This window comes from Monodon monoceros, unplaced genomic scaffold (genome assembly GCF_005190385.1).
Source record: "Monodon monoceros isolate NGI ecotype Baffin Bay Population unplaced genomic scaffold, NGI_Narwhal_1 Super_Scaffold_3, whole genome shotgun sequence".
Classification (NCBI taxonomy): domain Eukaryota; kingdom Metazoa; phylum Chordata; class Mammalia; order Artiodactyla; family Monodontidae; genus Monodon; species Monodon monoceros.
In genome coordinates, this window is record NW_021703780.1 from 35,591,049 (window position 1) to 35,611,611 (window position 20,563).

The 20,563-nt window shown below is 37.6% G+C and overlaps 1 protein-coding gene across 1 annotated transcript in view; it reads right to left on the reverse strand.

Moving 5' to 3' along the window:
* The window catches only part of DNAH8 (dynein axonemal heavy chain 8), a 323,816-nt gene that overhangs the window by 53,023 nt on the left and 250,230 nt on the right, over positions 1-20,563 (reverse strand). The window contains exons 83-85 of the mRNA XM_029243162.1: positions 8,302-8,375; positions 5,619-5,771; positions 5,096-5,251 (exon numbers count right to left, since the gene is read on the reverse strand). Of these exons, the coding sequence (XP_029098995.1) occupies positions 5,096-5,251; positions 5,619-5,771; positions 8,302-8,375 (383 nt within the window). The remainder of the gene's footprint in view (positions 1-5,095; positions 5,252-5,618; positions 5,772-8,301; positions 8,376-20,563) is intronic.

Below are 20,563 nucleotides of genomic sequence, written 5' to 3' on the forward strand. Positions count from 1 at the left end.
GTAATCCTGCTCCCATCCCAAGACACCCTCTACCACTCTTCTGCCCAAGATTGTCCTTGACCAGCCAAATCTACTTCCCCTTCTTATAGGAGAGGAGGGATGCTCATTTTGTCCTCTGCAACAAGAGTAGGGTCCACATAACACGTGATGCTCTTGAGCTGGAGTGAGTTGATGGCATGATGCCAAACTTTGATTCAGTAAGAGAAACACATTGGAGGGCAGGCAGGGGTTGGCTATTTTACCACTCGCTCCTGCATTCTCATGTGTTATGGATTCCAGCATGAACCCCTTGTAACCGAGCAGGAACCTCTGAGGCCTTCCCAGGATAGAACCCCCCCACCCATGTCCTCCGCCTGCCTATTGTCTGTAGAAAAACTTCAGTCAAAGAATAAATTTAATCAGAGAGGTGAGAAAATACAAAAAGAAAAGAAAAAACAAGACCAAATAATAATACTTTAGTCGTTAAACAAAGTCAAGGACCTTTATTTCTTCCTCAAGGACTATAGATAATATTCTGAGCCATGTCCTTTGAGCTGTCTTATAGATACTGAAACCCCCACCAGGTGGAAGAAGTTAACTGTATGTTGCCCACACGCACATAGACCCCAGACCAGCTGGAACCAAACGATTGATGATGCTGACTCCCAATTACCTACCTCACCACCAACCAATCAGAAGAATGTGCACGAGCTGACCACGCCCTGTTCCTTGAACACTATAAGACTCCTCACTACCCCCTCCAGGGTGGGACACACAGTCTTGAGGGCATTAGCCCGCTGTGGTCCCCTCTGCCTGACAAAGCAATAGAGCTATTCTTTTCTACTTCACCCAAAACTCTATCTCCGCATTTCTACTCAGCAAGGGTGAACAGGGGCCGAGTTTTGGCAACACTCTCCCCAGCCCAGAAGCTTCATATTATGTGACATAAACCAATTCCCTCTTCTTTTTTTCAGTCTCTGCATGGACAAAAGTATATACATCGTGTTTGTATAAAGCAAGGGATATCCAGGTAAATTTGGAGGAATCAATTCATCGATTAACGAATCAGGAAAAGACTTGTATGCAGAAAACTGTAAGACACTGATGAAAGAAATTAGATGATACAAACAGATGGAGAGATATACCACGTTCCTGGATTGGAAGAATCAACATTGTGAAAATGACTATACTACCCAAAGCAATCTACAGATTCAATGCAATCCCTATCAAACTACCAATGGCATTTTTCACAGAACTAAAACAAAGAATTTCACAATTTGAATGGAAACACAAAAGACCCCGAATAGCCAAAGCAATCTTGAGAAAGAAAAACAGAGCTGGAGGAATCAGGCTCCCTGACTTCAGACTATGCTACAAAGCTACAGTAATCAAGACAGTATGGTACTGGCACAAAAATAGAAATATAGATCAATGGAACAGGATAAAAAACCCAGAGATAAACCCACCTTATCTTTGATAAATGAGGCAAGAATAAACAATGGAGAAAAGACAGCCTCTTCAATAAGTGGTGCTGGGAAAACTGGACAGCTACATGCAAAAGAATTAAATTAGAACACTTCCTAACACCATACACAAAAATAAACTCAAAATGGATTAAAGACCTAAATGTAAGGTCAGACACTATAAAACTCTTAGAGGAAAACGTAGGCAGAACACTCTATGACATAAGTCACAGCAAGATCCTTTTTGACTCATCTCCTAGAGAAATGGAAATAAAAACAAAAATAAACAAATGGGACCTAATGAAACTTACAAGCTTTTGCACAGCAAAGGAAACCATAAACAAGAAGAAAAGACAAGCCTCAGAATGGGAGAAAATATTTGCAAATGAAGCAACTGACCAAGGATTAATCTCTAAAATATACAAGCAGCTCAGGCAGCTCAATATCAGAAAAACAAACAACCCAATCCAGAAATGGGCAGAAGACCTAAACAGACATTTCTCCCAAGAAGACATACAGATTGCCAACAAACACATGAAAGGATGGTCAACATCACTAATCATTAGAGAAATGCAAATCAAAACTACAATGAGATATCATCTCACACTGATCAGAATGGCCATCATCAAAAAATCTACAAACAATAAATGCTGGAGAGGGTGCGGAGAAAAGGGAACCCTCTTGCACTGTTGGTGGGAATGTAAATTGATACAGCCACTATGGAGAACAGTACGGAGCTTCCTTAAAAAAACTAAAAATAGAACTACCATACGACCCAGCAATCCCACTACTGGACATATACCCTGAGAAAATCATAATTCAAAAACAGGCATGTACCACAATGTTCATTGCAGCACTATTTACAATAGCCAGGACGTGGAAGCAACCTAAGTGTCCAACAACATATGAATGGATAAAGAAGAGCTGGCACATATATACAATGGAATATTAGTCAGCCATATAAAGAAACGAAATCGAGTTATTTATAGTGAGGTGGATGGACCTAGAGACTGTCATACAGAGTGAAGTAAGTCAGAAAGAGAAAAATAAATACTGTATGCTAACACATATATATGGACTCTAAAAAAAAAAAAAAAAAAAGGAAAGTTCTGAAGAACCTCTGGGCAGGACAGGAATAAAGACGCAGACATAGAGAATGGACTTGAGGACACTGGGAGGGGGAAGGGTAAGCTGGGACGAAGTGAGAGGGTGGCATGGACATATATACACTCCAAATGTAAAATAGATAGCTAGTGGGAAGCAGCTGCCTAGCACAGGGAGATCAGCTCGGTGCTTTGTGTCCACCTAGAGGGGTGGGATGGGGTGGGGGGAGACGCAAGAGGGAGATGTGGGGATATATGTATATGTATAGCTGATTCACTTTGTTATACAGCAGAAACTAACACACCATTGTAAAGCAATTATACTCCAATGAAGATGTTAAAAAAAGAAAATCTGGTACTTGACTATTATATCCAACACTAGAAAAATATAAGCCACAATCTGTCTATTCAGAACAGTCCTTCCTGTAACAGTTGTGTGTTAAACGCTAATGTGCACACGAATCACTCGGGCATCTTATTACAACACAGAATCTGATTCAGTGGGTCTGGGTGGGGCCTGAAATTCATCTCTTACAAGTCCCCAGGTGATGCAGATGGTGCTGACCCAGGACCACAAGCTCCTAAAGAATTCCAGATTTTTCTATCAAGCTGGCTTTATCCTAACCAAGAAAAGAATATGTTTAGGCAATATCACAGTAAACATTTCTGAAATTGATAAAACTAGAACCGAGGGAAAAATGCTTGAATTATCTGCACTCCTTGTATAGTCATAGAACTGTTGTATAGACAACAGAATGTTAGAAATGGGAAAAGTCTTGAAAGATCACCTCCTTCTGCCTCTAAACACACAGATGGGGAAACAGAAGCCTCGAGAGGGACATAACTTGACCAACCTTACGTGGCTAACTGATGTCACAACAAGTCTAAAATCCAGGCTTCCTGACTCTCCGTGAAGTGCTCTTTCTAACACACTATGATTGGATTTTAAGAGATCTTCGCAACCTTTTTTTTTCATAGACATGCCACTGTTAGCTTCACGGCCTTAGCAGTGGAGATTTTTTTCTGTTTTAACCCAAATACAAGCCACTTTAAGTGCAAGCACACTTCGGCCCCATGACTGGCCCATGGTCCTGGTCTTCTTTTTAACCCTTGGATAATGGCCACTAAAAACACAGATTGCCATGTTGACCATATGGAAAATACCCCCCAGTCATCTGTCTGTGATAAGCACAGTGGAAGAGTTGAATCATCACTGCTAGGAAAAGAATCATAAAATTTATTATTTGTGAATTGGGCTTTAAATAACAGAGTTTAAAGCAATATTTGTATTAGAGTGTGATAAGGCCTAGCAAACCCAACAATTCCCAGATAAGAATATATGAAATCAGCTTCAGTGACTTGAAAGCTGTACTTTACAATCAATCCAAAGGCCACAATGGAACTTAGCAAAAATAACCACCCGCTAAGCGTTTAACCTGATTTTAAGTCTCTCAGAGTTGGGGGACAGATAAACACCAGCTGTCCCCTCTAAACAGCCCTCTCTGTTGGGCAGCATGAAACCTGGTAAAGCGGTGGAGCCAAGGAACCTATGGGTAAACACGCCCAGTATTTTCTGGGGTGGGCACCAAATTCCCCTCCACCTTTGGGGCAGGGTGGGTAGAGATGAGGCCAAGCTCTGCCGGCTGCTGTGCACAGCTGAACCATGACTTCTGGTTTAAACCAGTTGATTCATTTTGTCCTCACTCCAACCTCAGGGAAAGAAGAAATGTAGGAAAGAGTTAAAGGAGTCCCTTTATCTGTCTGTGAAATCAAGGAGTGAATCAAGTACATTAAAATTATACAGCTTTCAAATACAGAACAAAATACAAAATTCAAATATAGAACAAAGCAATAACAAAACGAAAATAATCCCATAGAGATGTTGCTGGGCAGCCATAAAATTATTAAATGACTATATAAGTACACAGTAAAAGCAAAGAACAAACAACGTGAAGAAGACAGGTGACCCTTGTGACTCCTCTTCCCAACACCACCACTTCTGTCACTGGTGGAAGGAGGGTTGAAACATACTTGTATCCAGGGCAGACAGCGTGGGGCTTGACTCCTAGATCTACTGTTTAGAAAGGAACTTAACCTCTCTGAGTCTCAATTTCCTCACTTGTAAGATGGTAATAAATCCTACCTTGAAAGGTGGCTGTTAGTATTACATGAGATGGTGTACATAACATTCCTGGCCAGCACAGGCACTTTCAAGACCAAGCTCCTATCGCAGTAATCCGTTTGTTCATCCCACAAATATTTATTGAGCTCTGGCAATGCCCCAGCTGCTGCTGTCACAGGGGGAGACCCAGCAGTTACAAAAGAACAAAGTCATTGCCCTGGAGAATCTTATACTCTAGGGGCCAAAGTGGGGGTGTGGGGCCAGGAGGACACATAAATACATAAACAAATATGCATGTCCTGTGCCAGGTGGGGAAAAGTGCCATGAAGGAAAAAGAAACCGAGGTGAGGAGAGAAGACAGTGCAGCAGAGAGGCAAACATAACATCATTAGCATCCTCTAAATGTGCAAACTGCTCTCAGAAGTTACCTGCACAGTGGAGTGTAAAAATGCTACAGTGTAAAGCATTGGCTTCCACATGGGTAAATTACTGATATCCAGAAGGTCTTGATTAATTCCAGCAAATGTTCTTTTCAAACCTGCGCGAACGCCTTGGGGTGGCTCATTAGTGAATTTGAGAGAAGTCTGTCATAAAAAGCAAATAGTAGTTTTGTTTCTATAAATTACTGTGAAGAATAAAATAGAAATTACAACACATCAGCCAACAATATGCTTATGGTACATAAATAGGCACCCTGTAAGCTACTTACATTGATCAGAGCTAAAACCCAATAAATTAATACTGAGTCTTATAACTCTTCCGTGGGAATTTTTACCATATAATCTTGATAATTATAGTCAAGATTTTGACGATAATGGCATAAGATTTTGCAACGCAGCTTCTACTGGACCAGAAAGCCCTGTTATGTTTGCCATCTTTCCATAATCATATTTGTGCCATCTTTATTTGTATAACTCTCAAGGAAAGGATACTTATCTCACAGTAACAAACCTGAAGCAATGTAATGGGAAACCGATTGTGGGGCTCGGTCGTTAGCCACACTCGGAAAGTATCATTGCTGGCATCAGTGGTAGTTAATGTCTCTAGCAATTCTTCCATGAATTCTAGGCCAAGGTGACAATTCTGCAGTAATACCCAGCCACCCTGTATTCAAAAATGATTTCATATTAATTCCTTATAACTTTTTTTGCTATGACTTTAATAAAACAAAACATACAAACAAATTTTTTGAAACTTTTACTCAGGGCATAAGAATACTCTGTTTTGAGCACGTATATTTTAATGAAATTGTTATATGTCAATACAATCTTCTTTTTTCTGTTAGTTGTAAAGCTGGTTACTTGGAATCAAGTAGGTTCAAAATGATTGTATCCTGCCACCCCTGGTTTAGAAGGGAACAAAAGTTAAAATTTGAAGCCAGACTTGTTTAAGTACAGTGTGTGCACCATCTAATGGTGGGAATGGGTATTTTGGAATTTGTAACTTAAATTGTCCTGCCTAGGGTAAATCAGAAGGGACTCACCCCGAAACCAAGTTGTCCACCGTCACAAAGAGAGATACACATTACCTCATGAAAGTTGGAGGTGTCGACGAAAATTCATTAACAATCAAGTTAGGAAGAAAAGAGAGAATTTTATTTGAGCCAAACTGAGGATTATAGCCTGGGAGACAGAAGCTCTGAGACCTGTCTTGCCTGTTACAAGTCAAAGGCAGAGTCATATACATTTTCGAGACAAAGGATCATACATCAAAATGACATGCTGACATTTCACATGAGGTTCACCAAAGATACACAGTCCAGGTACACATACAAAGCCAGTAACAAGTCACCATGACTCCCTGCAGAGTTGGAAAAGCATGCTAATCTTTTAAGAAGTTACCTGGCTAGCGTCAGAAAAAAGGGAAAAAAAAATTGATCTTTGCATTCGAGCAGGCATTCCCACCTTTGAGGAGGTCTGGCTAATGCGTGATGCAGATGTACACTGGACACTAAAAGGGGAGGGAGGAGGCCCAAATGAGCAGAGAGAGAGAATTTTATGCTCAAGTTTTCTTCTTCTGACTTAAAATACCAATTTTATTTCACCAGAGGCAATAAAATACAGTTGGTGGCATTTGCTACCATAATATTAAACCTTATTCTTTGCCATCACTCCTCCCAGATATTCCTGAAACCACAAAACTTTCTAAGCACTATCTAAATACTTGATAAAAGCTTCTTTAACAATGTAATTCACATGACCGTCACAGTTCTATAAGAACACAGTTTATTAGCCAGACAATATCTTGATATATAATGAGATCAGATAAATACAGCTACAAATCATAGAGCTTAGTGTATATGTGGTAAGGCCTGTATATACACCTTCTACTGCAAGAGAAAACAGAACTCAGGCTGGCTTAAGCGGCAAAGGGGACTTGTTGGTCTAGACAACTGGGGTCTCTAGACCAAGATGGACTTCATGGTTGGTTTGTGTCATCGTGGATCCAGTTACTCTCTGATTCCATGCTCTGCATTCCACCGTGTCAGCTTTATCCTAAATCTTTCAAGTGGCAGTGTGGCTGTACCTATTCATGGGTTATTGTTGTTGTTTGTTTGTTTGTTTGATAATGCCATTATTATCAATATTTATCCTACCTTGAGACACAGAACATGGAAGTTATAAAAGCTAATATTCCAAAGAAGGTTAATGTGAATGCTGTACCAAATTTAGAAGTTCCTCACTCGTGGAAACTAAAGAACTTATTTAAGGCCCAAAGTCAAACTGTCAAATCACTCAATAGAGTGAATTATTTGATCTGAGTAAAAATAATTATATATAATTTCTTCAATATATATAAATTAAATACAATATATTATTGAATTTAATTAAGTGGTAAAGATTAAGGCTTGGCGCACTTGAGAATTAATGACTAGCCTGAAACTTTGATGAACCAAGCAGAGTTTTAGCCCATTAACCCTCTCCAGTCATTAATTCCCAGGGAAAAGCTGCACCACAGTTGCTACAGACGTTATGAGATCAAAAGCTTAAAAATAAACCAAGATCTTATTTTATTTTTATAAATGGCACAATTTCTTATTGCTGCTGAAATTGCTATCTACCAACCGTTTCTAGAAAATTAATGACCTGTATATTTATTAGGTGTGATGAAAAAGAGTCCATCCAGCTTGCAATTTTCAATAAAAACCATTATCAATATTTAAACATAACACCCTCAAATATTTCTTATTTGCCTGAAACTATCCACTAATGAAAAATGAAAGTCTCACTTTAACTGAAAATTGAAATTTGACTGTCTCAATCTGTCACTTCTTAAGCACTATCTATTAATATTGAACATGGCATTCCAAGACTGCTAGAGCTGCATCCTTTAGGAACCGGAAAATGTGGCTGCCAAATTATCAAAAAATATTTAGTGAAAATAAAATGGAGCATATGCTATAGAAAATGGAACAAGTATTTTGTGGGGATGTCAGGAGCAAACTAGCTGGAGGCTTAAAATTTGTAGGAAATCAAAGGTTGACTCTATATACATAAATAAAAATGAAAAATAATGATTGAGCATCACAGGTAGAATGCTTTACCCATCACTGTGTTGGTCCTAAGTAGACCAGATGGCCAGAGGAATAATATCAAGAATGTTGCATGAAGAGTAGTTGTCCATTGCTACATACCTGCTGCATTGACATCTGAATCAGCTTTCGAGCATGTACTTCTTGTCCTTGCCCCATTGAGATAGTTCTGCATTCTGTAACACAGAAGGATCACTATGATAAAACATAAATTTTATAACAGGATTGGGACAAAAAATTAATTTCTGAATGGTCATAGCCTCCCTCCTCCGTGGCTTCTAAGAAGACTTTGTTATTCAAACAAGTCTGGCTTTCAGTTGTGTTGATGAGAGAAATAAGTGGAGCAGAAACTGGAACGGGAAGGACAAGGAAAGAGAGACAAAAGGCACAAGGCAGGTCTTTTAGAGAGTTCTGGGGTCTTTGGAGATAACGAGGAGATAGATTGATGGGGGAGAGGCAGCTATAATGCTATCATAGGCATTAAGTGGGAAAGAGGATTTTTGAGTTTTGCTAAATTTTTAAATTAAATTATATTGGAGTATAGTTGCTTTACAATGTTGTGTTTGTTTCTGCTGTACAGCGAAGTGAATCAGTTATACATATACCCACTCTTTTTTAGACTTCCTTCCCATTTAGGTCACCACAGAGCACTGAGTAGAGTTCCCTGTTCTGTGTTTTGACTAGAATATTTTTTTTTGGTGTTTTATCAGATGCTTCGGTAAAGATTTAGTTGGCTTTTTATTCTTTTACAACGTCAAGTTTGTCTGTCTGTTTGGGTTTTGTTTGCATATTTGTCCATTTTCCAAGATGGAACTTGTGGCAGCTTAGCCCCATGAGGGCTAAGTTATCAGGGATAACTGCTCCTCAGGATTAAATCACCATCTTGTAACTGAGCATGAAGAAAAAGTGGAGACCGCTCCAAGATTAGAGGTGTGATTATAGTTCAGCAGAATATACACTATATAGGCTTATTAGTGAATCTGATGTTCCAGGCAGAGAACCACACTTGTGCCTGTCACATGAATTCACTAAATTGCAGAAGTCTCTAAATAATGTTTGTGAAAATGGAATTGGAAATTAACTTTTAAGCAAGTCTTCGTGGACCCAGGTCTTCTTGAATTTTAGAGGCATGATCTCTAGATCTCTAGAGGCGCAGGGAAAGGAGGTCAATGGAGACATTGTGAAGCAGTGTATGCTTTTGCCCTACTCTACTGGAGGAGCCTGAATCCTCAGAAAAAAGGGCTGCTGTAGCTGGGCAAACAATGAGGCTGATTTGGAAACTTTAGAAGTTACAGAGGATGAGAGAAATTCACGGGGTGGAGTTAGAAGTATGTCAGGAACCAGAGAAGAAGTTGCCAGGGCACACCATTTAAAATATAGCACCATGGGGTTAATGGCCAGAGATTCTGTGAGGGTTCGCAGGGTGCAGCATTAGGATTTTTTGTGGACTCAGGGTCACAGGGTGAAACTCTGCAGTGGGTGCCTGAGAGAGGATGGCAGAGCCCTGCTTGAAAAACTGGGAACTGCAATTGTCCAGAGGTCACTGAACAAAGCTGGATTTTCCCACCAAAGCCCTCATGAATGTCTCCTGCTCAAGGGGAACCAGGCACTGCTCCCAGGGCATCTGAGAAGAATCCACACACCCTATAATAGGAGAAGGAAGGAGAGGTGGAACTTGAAAGGGAGGAGCCTCCAAATTGTACAAAGAGATAGAGCCCCTCTTGTTTCAGAAGAACCCACAAATGTTAGGTAGGTCAATGGAGGAAAGTTTGATAGGGACAAAAATTATTAACATGTGAGCATGAGCCACAATCTATCTCCCCTGTCCTTCCAGCTCTTCTGAAATACACCTTTTAAAAGGAAGAACTGGTTTTTGTTCAGGTGGCCTGAGTTTCTTATCTTGACCTGGGTAAGTGGTCAAGAGGAGACTTAGAGGCATTCCTTCAAAACAAACCCAGAATCTGACCACTTCTGGACATCTACACTTTTAGTCCCTGGTCCATCACCTCTTGCCTGTATTCTTGCAGTAGCCTACTAACTGGTTACCTCTCTCCCACTCCTTTTCTCTACTAGTTATTCTTCCCACGGCAGACAGAGGAATTCTGTCGAATCCTAAATCAGATTACGTCCATCCTCTGCTCAGAAACATCCGATGGCTTCCCATTTCATTCCGCACAAAATCCAGAATCCAATTCAAATTCTTACCTCTAAGACCCTACACTATTGGCTCCCACTGCTACCGCACTCTACACACACACATACACACAAACACACACTTTTTAGGATCTCACCACCATTCATTCACTCTTCTCCAGCCACACTGGCCTCCTCCCTCCTCCCCAGGCACACTCCAGCCTCACCTCTGTTCCCTCTGTCTGAAATGTGTCTCCTCGAACGCTCCACTGACTTAATTCCTTACATCTCAGGTCTTCCTCACCTTCTCAACAAGGCCTTCCCTGACCATCTGATCTAGTACAGCATACCTATCCCCGTCACTCTGCCCCTTACCCTACTTTTTCTTAGCATATTATATACTTTTTAGCATATTATATACTCACTTGTTAATTAATTACTGTCTGTTTTCCCCTGACACTAGAACATCAGCTCCACAAGGGACTTATATCACAGTGGCTTATCCAGCACCTAGACAGTGCGTAGCACTCAGTAGGTACTCAATAAATATTTTCTCAAACTTTAAAAACAGATATAATTCACATATCATAAAACTTACCCCTTTAAAGTCTACAATTCAATGTTTTTTTAGTATATTCATAGAGTTGTGGAACCATTACTACTGTCCAATTTCAGATCATTTTCACCAATCCAAAAAGAGACTTCACATCCATTAGCAGTCCCCATCACCCTCTCCCACTCTAGCAACCACTAGTCTACTTTCTATCTCTATTCTAGACATTTCTTTTAAATGGAATTATACAATATGTGACCTTTTGTGTCTGTCTTCTTTTACTTAGCATAATATTTTCAAGGTTCATCCATATTGTAGCATGCATCACAACTTCATTCCTTTTTATGGCTGAGCAGTAGTCCATTATACAGATGTACTATATTTTGTTTATCCATTCATCAGCTGATGGACATTTGGGTTGTTTCCACTTTTTGGTGAGTATGAATAATGCTGCTATGAACATTCATGTATAAGCCTTTGTGTGGACATGTTGTCAATTCTCTTAGATATAGGCTTAGGAGTAGAATTGTTGGGTCTTACTGCAATTCTATGCTTAACTTTTTGAGGAACTGTCAGGCTGTTTTCCAAAGCAGCTACACCACTTTACAGTTCCATTAGCAATGTATAAAAGTTCTAATTTTTCTGCATCCTTGTCAGCACTTGCTATTGTCCATCTTTTTGATTATAGCCATCTTGAAATGAAGTGGTATCTCACTGTAGTTTTGATATCCATTTCCCTAATGATTAATGGTGTTGAGTAACTTTTCATGTGCTTATTGGCCATATGTATATCTTCTTTGGAGAAATGTCTATTCAAATCCATGGCTCATTTTTTAACTGGGTTATTTGACTCTTTATTTATGCATTGTAAGAAGTTCTTTTTACATTCTGTATACCAGATACTTACCAGATATATTATTTGCAAATATTTTCTCTCATATTGTATTAATAGGTTGTCTTTTTCACTTTCTTGATGGTATTCGTTGAAGTACAAAAGTTTTCAATTTTGTTTAAGTCCAATTTGTCTATTTTCTCTTTTGTTTCCCATGTTTTAAGTGTCATATTTAGAAAATTACTGCCTAATCCAGTCACAAAGATTTATTCCTACATTTTCTTCTAAGAGTTTGATAGTTTTAGCTCTTACAATTATGTCTCTGATAATTTTGAGTTAATTTTTATATATGGTGTGAAATAAAGGTCAAACTTTATTCTTTTGAAAGTATTGATAGATATTAGTTTTTCCAGCATGGTTTGTTGAAGAGGCTGTCCTTTCTCCATTGAATGGTCTGGCACCCTTGTTGAGAAACAACTGACCATAAATGAGGGTTATTTCTGGACCCCCAATTCTATTCCATTGATATATATGTCTATCCTTATGCCAGTACCATTCTGTCTGATTACTGTAGCTTTGTAGTAGGTTTTAAAAAGCAGGAAGTGTGAGTTCCACACTTTTGTTCTTTTTTTACAAGGTTGTTTTGGCTATTCTGGGTTCCATGTATTTCCATATGAATTTTAGGATCAGCTTGTCAATTTCCACCAAAAAAAGGCAGCTGGGATTTTGATGGGAGTTGCTTTAAAGCTGTTAAATCAATTTGGAGAGTGCTGTCATCTTATCAATTTAAAGTCTTCTGGGAATTCCCTGGCAGTCCAGTAGTTAGGACTCAACACTTTCACTGCTGTGGCCCAGTCTCAATCCCTGGTCAGGGCAGTAAAATCCCACAAGTTGGGCAGCACGGCCAAAATAATAACAATAAAAAAATAAAGTCTTTCTATCCATGAACATGGGATGTCTTTCTATTTTTATCATCATCATTATTATCATTATTATATCTTCTTTAATTTTTCAACTGTTTTATAGTTTTCAACTCACAAGCTTTGCACTTCTTTGTTAAATTTATTCCTAAGTATCTTATGATATTGTAAATGAAATTGCATTTATAATTATATAAATTTTTGGTTTGTTTATATATTAATTTTTGGTTTTTTCTTGCTAGTGTGTAGAAAAACAATGGATTTTCAAATAGGATCTTTTGTTCTGCGATCTTGTTGAACTTGTTTATTAGCCCTAGTAGTCTTTTGGTGGACTGCTTAGGCTTTTCTATATGCAAAATCATGTCATCTTCAAATTGAGATGGTTTTACTTCTTCTTTTCCAGTGTGAATGCCATTTATTTCTTCTTCTGGTCTGACTAAAACCTCCAATACAGTGCTGAGTAGAAGTACAAGTAGACATTCTTCTCTTGCTCCTGATGTTTGGGGAAAAATATTCAGTCTTTCAACATTATGTAGGATGTTAGCTGTGGGATTTTGTAGGTGCCCTCATCAGGTTGAAGAACTTCCCTTTTATTCCTAGTTTGTTGAGCACTTTCATCATGAAAGAGTGTTGGATTTTTTCAATGCTTTTTCTGCAACTATTAAGATAACCATGTGGTTTTTGTTCTTTCTTCTATTAACATGGTGTATTACATTGATTAATTTCCATATGTTTAACCAACCTTGCATTCTTGGGATAAATCCCCTTGGTCATGGTGTATAATCCTTTTTATATGGTGCTGGATTTGGTTTGATAGATTTTGTTGAGAATTTTTGCTTCTATATTCAAAAAGGATATTGGTTTCCTTCTAATGTCTTTGTCTAGAATTGGTATCAGAGTAATATGGGCTCATAGAATGAGTTGGGAAGTATTCTCTTTTATTTTTTGGAAAGATTTGTGAAGAATTGGTGGTATTCATTAAACATTCAGTAGAATTCACCCATAAAGGCATCCAGTCCTGGTATTTCTTTTGTTGGGAAGTTTTTGATTACTAAATCAATCTATTTACTTTTTTTTGAATTTTTGAATTTTATTTCATTATTTTTTTATACAGCAGGTTCTTATTAGTTAACCATTTTATACATATTAGTGTATATATGTCAATCCCAATCTCCCAATTCACCACCACCACCACCACCCCCACGCCACTTTCCCCCCATGGTGTCTGTACATTTGTTCTCTACATCTGTGTCTCTATTTCTGCCCTGCAAACCGGTTCATCTGTACCATTTTTCTCGGTTCCACATACATGCATTAATATACGATATTTGTTTTTCTCTTTCTGACTTACTTCACTCTGTATGACAGTCTCTAGATCCATCTATGTCTCTACAAATGACCAAATTTCGTTCATTTTTATGGCTGAGTAATATTCCATTGTATATATGTACCACATCTTCTTTATCCATTCATCTGTGGATGGGCATTTAGGTTGCTTCCATGACCTGTCTATTGTAAATAGTGCTGAAATGAACATTAGGGTGCATATGTCTTTTTGAATTATGGTTTTCTCTGGGTATATGCCCAGTAGTGGGATTGTTGGGTCATATGGTAATTCTATTTTTAGTTTTTTAAGGAACCTCCATACTGTTCTCCAAAGTGGCTGTATCAATTTACATTCCCACCAACAGGTGCAAGAGGGTTCCCTTTTCTCCACACCGTCTCCAGCATTTGTTGTTTGTAGATTTTCTGATGATGCCCATTCTAACTGGTGTGAGGTGATACCTCATTGTAGTTTTGATTTGCATTTCTCTTATAATTAGTGATGTTGAGCAGCTTTTCATGTGCTTCTTGGCCATCTGTATGTCTTCTTTGGAGAAATGTCCATTTAGGTCTTCTACCCATTTTTTTATTGTGTTGTTTGTTTCTTTAATATTGAGCTTCATGAGCTGTTTATACATTTTGGAGATTAATACTTTGTCCGTTGATTCATTTGCATATATTTTCTCCGATTGTGAGGGTTGTCTTTTCGTCTTGTTTGTAGTTTCCTTTGTTTTGTAAAAGCTTTTAAGTTTCATTAGGTCCCATTTGTTTATTTTTGTTTTTATTTCCATTACTCTAGGAGGTGAATCAAAAAAGATCTTGCTGTGATTTATGTCAGAGAGTGTTCTTTCTATGTTTTCCTCTAAGAGTTTTATAGTGTTCAGTCTTAAATTTAGGTCTCTAATCCATTTTGAGTTTATTTTTGTGTATGTTGTAAGGGAATGTTCTAATTTAATTCTTTTACATGTAGCTGTCCAGTTTTCCCAGCACCACTTATTGAAGAGTCTGTCTTTTCTCCATTGTATATCCTTGCCTCCTTTGTCATAGATTAGTTGACCGTAGGTGTGTGGGTTTATCTCTGGGCTTTCTATCCTGTTCCATTGATCTATATTTCTGTTTTTGTGCCAGTACCATATTGTCTTGATTACTGTAGCTTTGTAGCATAGTCTGAAGTCAGGGAGCCTGATTCCTCCAGCTCTGTTTTTCTTTCTCAAGATTGCTTTGGCTATTCGGGGTCTTTTGTGTTTCCATACAAATTGTGAAATTTTTTGTTCTAGTTCTGTGAAAAATGCCATTGGTAGTTTGATAGGGATTGCACTGAATCTGTAGATTGCTTTGGGTAGTAGAGTCATTTTCACAGTGTCGATTTTTCCAATCCAAGAACATGGTATATCTCTCCATCTGTTTGTATCATCTTTAATTTCTTTCATCAGTGTCTTATAGTTTTCTGCATACAGGTCTTTTGTCTCCTAGGTAGGTTTATTCCTAGGTATTTTATTCTTTTTCTTGCAGTTGTAAATGGGACTGTTTCCTTAATTTCTCTTTCAGAATTTTCATCATTAGTGTATAGGAATGCAAGAGATATCTGTGCATTAATTTTGTATCCTGCAACTTTACCAAATGCATTGATTAGCTCTAGTAGTTTTCTGGTGGCATCTTTAGGATTCTCTATGCATAGTATCCTGTCATCTGCAAACAGTGACAGTTTTACTTCTTCTTTTCCAATTTGTATTCCTTTTATTTCTTTTCCTTCTCTGATTGCCATGGCTAGGACTTCCAAAACGATGTTGAATAATAGTGGTGAGAGTGGACATCCTTGTCTTGTTCCTGATCTTAGAGAAAATGCTTTCAGCTTTTCACCATTGAGAATGATGTTTGCTGTAGGTTTGTCATATATGGCCTTTATTATGCTGAGGTAGGTTCCCTCTATGCCCACTTTCTGGAGCGTTTTTATCATAAATGGGTGTTGAATTTGTTGAAAGCTTTTTCTGCATCTATTGAGATGATCATATGGTTTTTATTCTTCAGTTTGTTAATATGGTGTGTCACATTGATTGATTTGCATATATTGAAGAATCTTTGCATCCCTGGGATAAATCCCACTTGATCGTGGTGTATGATCCTTTTAATGTGCTGTTGGATTCTGCTTGCTAGTATTTTGTTGAGGATTTTTGCATGTATATTCATCAATGATATTGGTCTGTAATTTTCTGTTTTTTGTAGTATCTTTGTCTGCTTTTGGTATCAGGGTGATGATGGTGGCCTCATAGAATGAGTTTGGGAATGCTCCTTCCTCTGCAATTTTCTGGAAGAGTTTGAGAAGGATGGGTGTTAGCTCTTCTCTAAATGTTTCATAGAATTCACCTGTGAGGCCATCTGGTCCTGGACTTTTGTTTGTTGGAAGATTTGTAATCACAGCTTCAATTTCATTACTTGTGATTGGTCTGTTCATATTTTCTATTTCTTCCTGGTTCAGTCTTGGTAGGTTATACCTTTCTAAGAATTTGTCCATTTCTTCCAGGTTGTCTATTTTATTGGCATAGAGTTGCTTGTAGTAGTCTGTTTAGGATGCTTTGTATTTCTGCAGTGTCTGTTGTAACTTCTCCTTTTTCATTTCTAATTTTATTGATTTGAGTCTTCTCCCTCTTTTTCGTGATGAGTCTGACTAAAGGTTTATCAATTTTGTTTATCTTTTCAAAGAACAAGCTTTTAGTTTTATTATCTTTGCTATTGTTTTCTTTGTTTCTATGTCATTTATTTCTGCTCTGATCTTTATGATTTCTTTTCTTCTACTAACTTTGGGTTTTGTTTGTTTTTCTTTCTCTACTTCCTTTAGGTGTAAGGTTAGATTGTTTATTTGATATTTTTCTTGTTTCTTGAGGTAGTCTTGTATTGCTATAAACTTCCCTCTTAGAACTGCTTTTCCTGCATCCCATAGGTTTTGGATAGTTGTGTTTTCATTGTCAATTGTGTCTAGGTAATTTTTGATTTCCTCTTTGATTTCTTCAGTGATCTCGGTTATTTAGTAACATATTGTGTAGCCTCCTTGTGTTTGTGTTTTTTACGTTTTTTTCCCTTTAATCAATTTCTAATCTCATAATGTTGTGGTCAGAAAAGATGCTTGATGTGATTTCAATTTCCTTAAATGTACTGAGGCTTGATTTGTGACCCAAGATGTGATTTTTCCTGGAGAATGTTCCGTGTGCACTTGAGATGAAAGTGTAATCTGCTGTTTCTGGATGGAATGTCCTATCAATATCAATTAAATCTATCTGGTCTATTGTATCATTTAAAGCTTGTGTTTCCTTATTAATTTTCTGTTTGGATGATCTGTCCATTGGTGTAAGCAAGGTGTTAAAGTTCCCCACTATTGTGTTACTGTCAATTTGCTCTCTTATAGCTGTTAGCAGTGGCCTTATGTATTGAGGTGCTCCTATGTTGGGTGCATATATAATTGTTATATCTTCTTCATGGAATGATCCTGTGATCATTATGTAGTGTCCCTCCTTGTTTCTTGCAACATTCTTTGTTTTAAAGTCTATTTTATCTGATATGAGAATTGCTACTCCAGCTTTCTTTTGATTTCCATTTGCATGGAATATCTTTTTCCATCCCCTCACTTTCAGTCTGAATGTGTCACTAGGTCTGAAGTGGGTCTCTTGTAGACAGCATATATATGGGTCTTGTTTTTGTATCCATTCAGTGAAGCTGTGTCTTTTGTTTGGAGCATTTAATCCATTCACGTTTAAGGCAATTACCAATATGTATGTTCCTATTACCATTTTCTTAATTGTTATGGATTTGTTTTTGTAGGTCCTTTTCTTGTCTTGTGTTTCCCACTTAGAGAAGTTCCTTTAGCATTTGTTGTAGAGCTGGTTTGGTGGTGCTGTATTCTCTTAGCTTTTGCTTGTCTGTAAAGGTTTTGATTTCTCTGTCGAATGTGAATGAGATCCTTGCCGGGTAGAGTAATCTGGGTTGTAGGTTCTTCCCTTCCATCACTTTAAATATATCATGCCACTCCCTTCTGGCTTGTATATTTTCTGCTGAGAGATCAGCTGCTAACCTTATGGGAGTTCCCTTTTATGTTATTTGTTGTTTTTCCCTTGTTGCTTTCAATAATTTTTCTTTGTCTTTAATTTTTGTCAATTTGATTACTATGTGTCTTGGCGTGTTTCTCCTTGGGACTCTCTGTGCTTCCTGGACTTGGCTGGCTATTTCCTTCCCCATGTTAGGGAATTTTTTGACTATAATCCCTTTAAATATTACTCGGGTCCTTTCTCTCTCTCTTTTCATTCTGAGACCCCTATAATATGAATGTTGTTGCATTTAATGTTGTCCCAGAGGTCTCCTAGGCTGTCTTCACTTCTTTTCATTCTTTTTTCTTTCTTTTTACTTCTTATAGATGTATTCGGGTTTTCTAATTCTTCTTGTGTCAGTTTCAGTAGTTGTCTCTTTCCAATAATTTGTGCATTTCATCTAGGTTATCTAATTTGTTGCATAAGTGTTCATAATATTATGTTATGATTTTTATTTTTGTCAGGTCAATAGAGATGCCCTTTGATAAAAGAAAATTTCACATATTGAGATATGGCAATGTCATTCTGGCTTATACATGAGTTTACTTGAATTTTATGCTAACTGAAACAGCCTGTTTGTGGCCTATCAAACATACATTGTTCTACAATCTGCTCTAATTATCACAGAGAAGGACACATTGACCAGAATTAAAGAATGTCCATGTTAAAAATAAAGATTTCATAAATGCCTCCCTTCCTGCGATGCCAATGCTGTACTCCTTTGATGATAAGACTCCCTTCCCAGGTGCCAAGGCCATACTGACTCACTATGTACTTGCTGATCTGTTTTTCTTGAAACCTTGAAGGAATGTACCTCTGACTTGTTTGGTGTTCTTGGTTCTGACAAGACACAAAACTGTGCTGAAAACCATGCTTCTCCAGAGAGGGTCCTCTGAGTTATCTGAGAGGCTGTTCTGGCTTTAGTCCTCAGTTTGACTCAAATAAAACTCTTTTCTATTCTTATTATAGATTGTTTATTGATTATTTTCATTGATACCCCTCTTTCATTCCTGATTTTCGTTATCTTAGTCTCCTCTCCTTTATTCTTGGTCAGTCAAAACAAAAGTTTGCCAATTTTGTTGATTTTTTCCAAGAAGATACTTTTGGTTGGATGACTCTCTATTGTGTTTTAATTCCCTCTTGCATTTTTTTCCGACTCAAATATTTATTATTTCCTTCCTTTTGATTGCTTTGGGTTTGCTCTTCTTTTCCTAGTTACTTAAGGTGGAAGGTTAAGTTATAAATCTGCAGTCTTTCTTCATTTTTAACATAGGTTGATAAATATTTGATAAATTTCTGAATAGTCTGGAAACACTAGGTTGATTGACATTGGAAAAGTGAGGAAGCTTTGCACTTGAGGAAGGAAAGAATCCCAAAGGACAGAGGCCAGTGAGATAAGAGGCAGTGCAGGCTGAATTTCCAGAGGGGGTGGGAAAAGCTGCCAGAACATCATGATGGGGACTACCAAGAGAAGGAAGGATGCAGAGGATGTTGTAGGAATTATTTTGCAGGTAATGCAGCATGATTATTCTTTGGTGGTATGGGATTTTGGGGTTTTTTGTTTGTTTGGCTGGATGGTTATATTTCAGAGACACTAGTAAGATCTCAACTGCCTTTCTATATCTTCCCAAAATTAGGCTTGAGTGTCTTTCACTTTTCCCCTTTCTTTTTAAAACTGTAAAAAATCTAATTAAATAATATAGGCTTATAGTGAAAGCTTTGTAAAATATAGGAGACTATAAAGAAGAAAATAAAAATCACCAATTTCCTTCCATAGAGACCTTCATTCTAATCTTTTTAGTATGCACAGTCCACAACCACTTACCCTCATTTCAAAATTCAAAACAATCTGAAAACTGACAGTTTTGCCACAAAATCACTTTGGTGGCAAAAGCTGACCTGAATGGATATGAGCCTACTTATAGTCTTTATTTATCGCCATCTTTATGAATATTAATACTCTCATCTGCAATGTATTATATAATATATGAAATGCTACCTTTCTAAAACATGGAAAATTCTGATTCCTGCAATGTATCTGACCCCAAGGACTTTGAGTAAGAGATTGTAGACCTATCTATATTAAAATTATACATATGTATAATAATACATATATATGTCATTTTATATCTCTACTTTTTAACAGTACATTGTATTTTATTGTCATTAAATATTATTGGGAAATAGTTTTTAATGGCGGCACAATGTTCCATCATGGTGATGCATTCTTGTCAATTCAGCCACTATCCTTTTGCGTATTTAAGACACTTTCCATTTTTCAATACTATAAATAGCACTAGATTAAACATCCTTGTATATGAGTCTTGATGTGTATCTTTTACTTTGTTTTTATGATAAATTAGTACATGTAGACTAGTTGGGACAAAGCATACAAACATTTTAAAGATTCATGATATATATAAAAAAAGGACTGCCAGTGTCTCCAGCTGAAATAAGAATGCTGTGATTCCCAGCCCACACTTCTATCTTTTTTTTTGAAACCAAACAGATAACAAAAGCCTTTCTG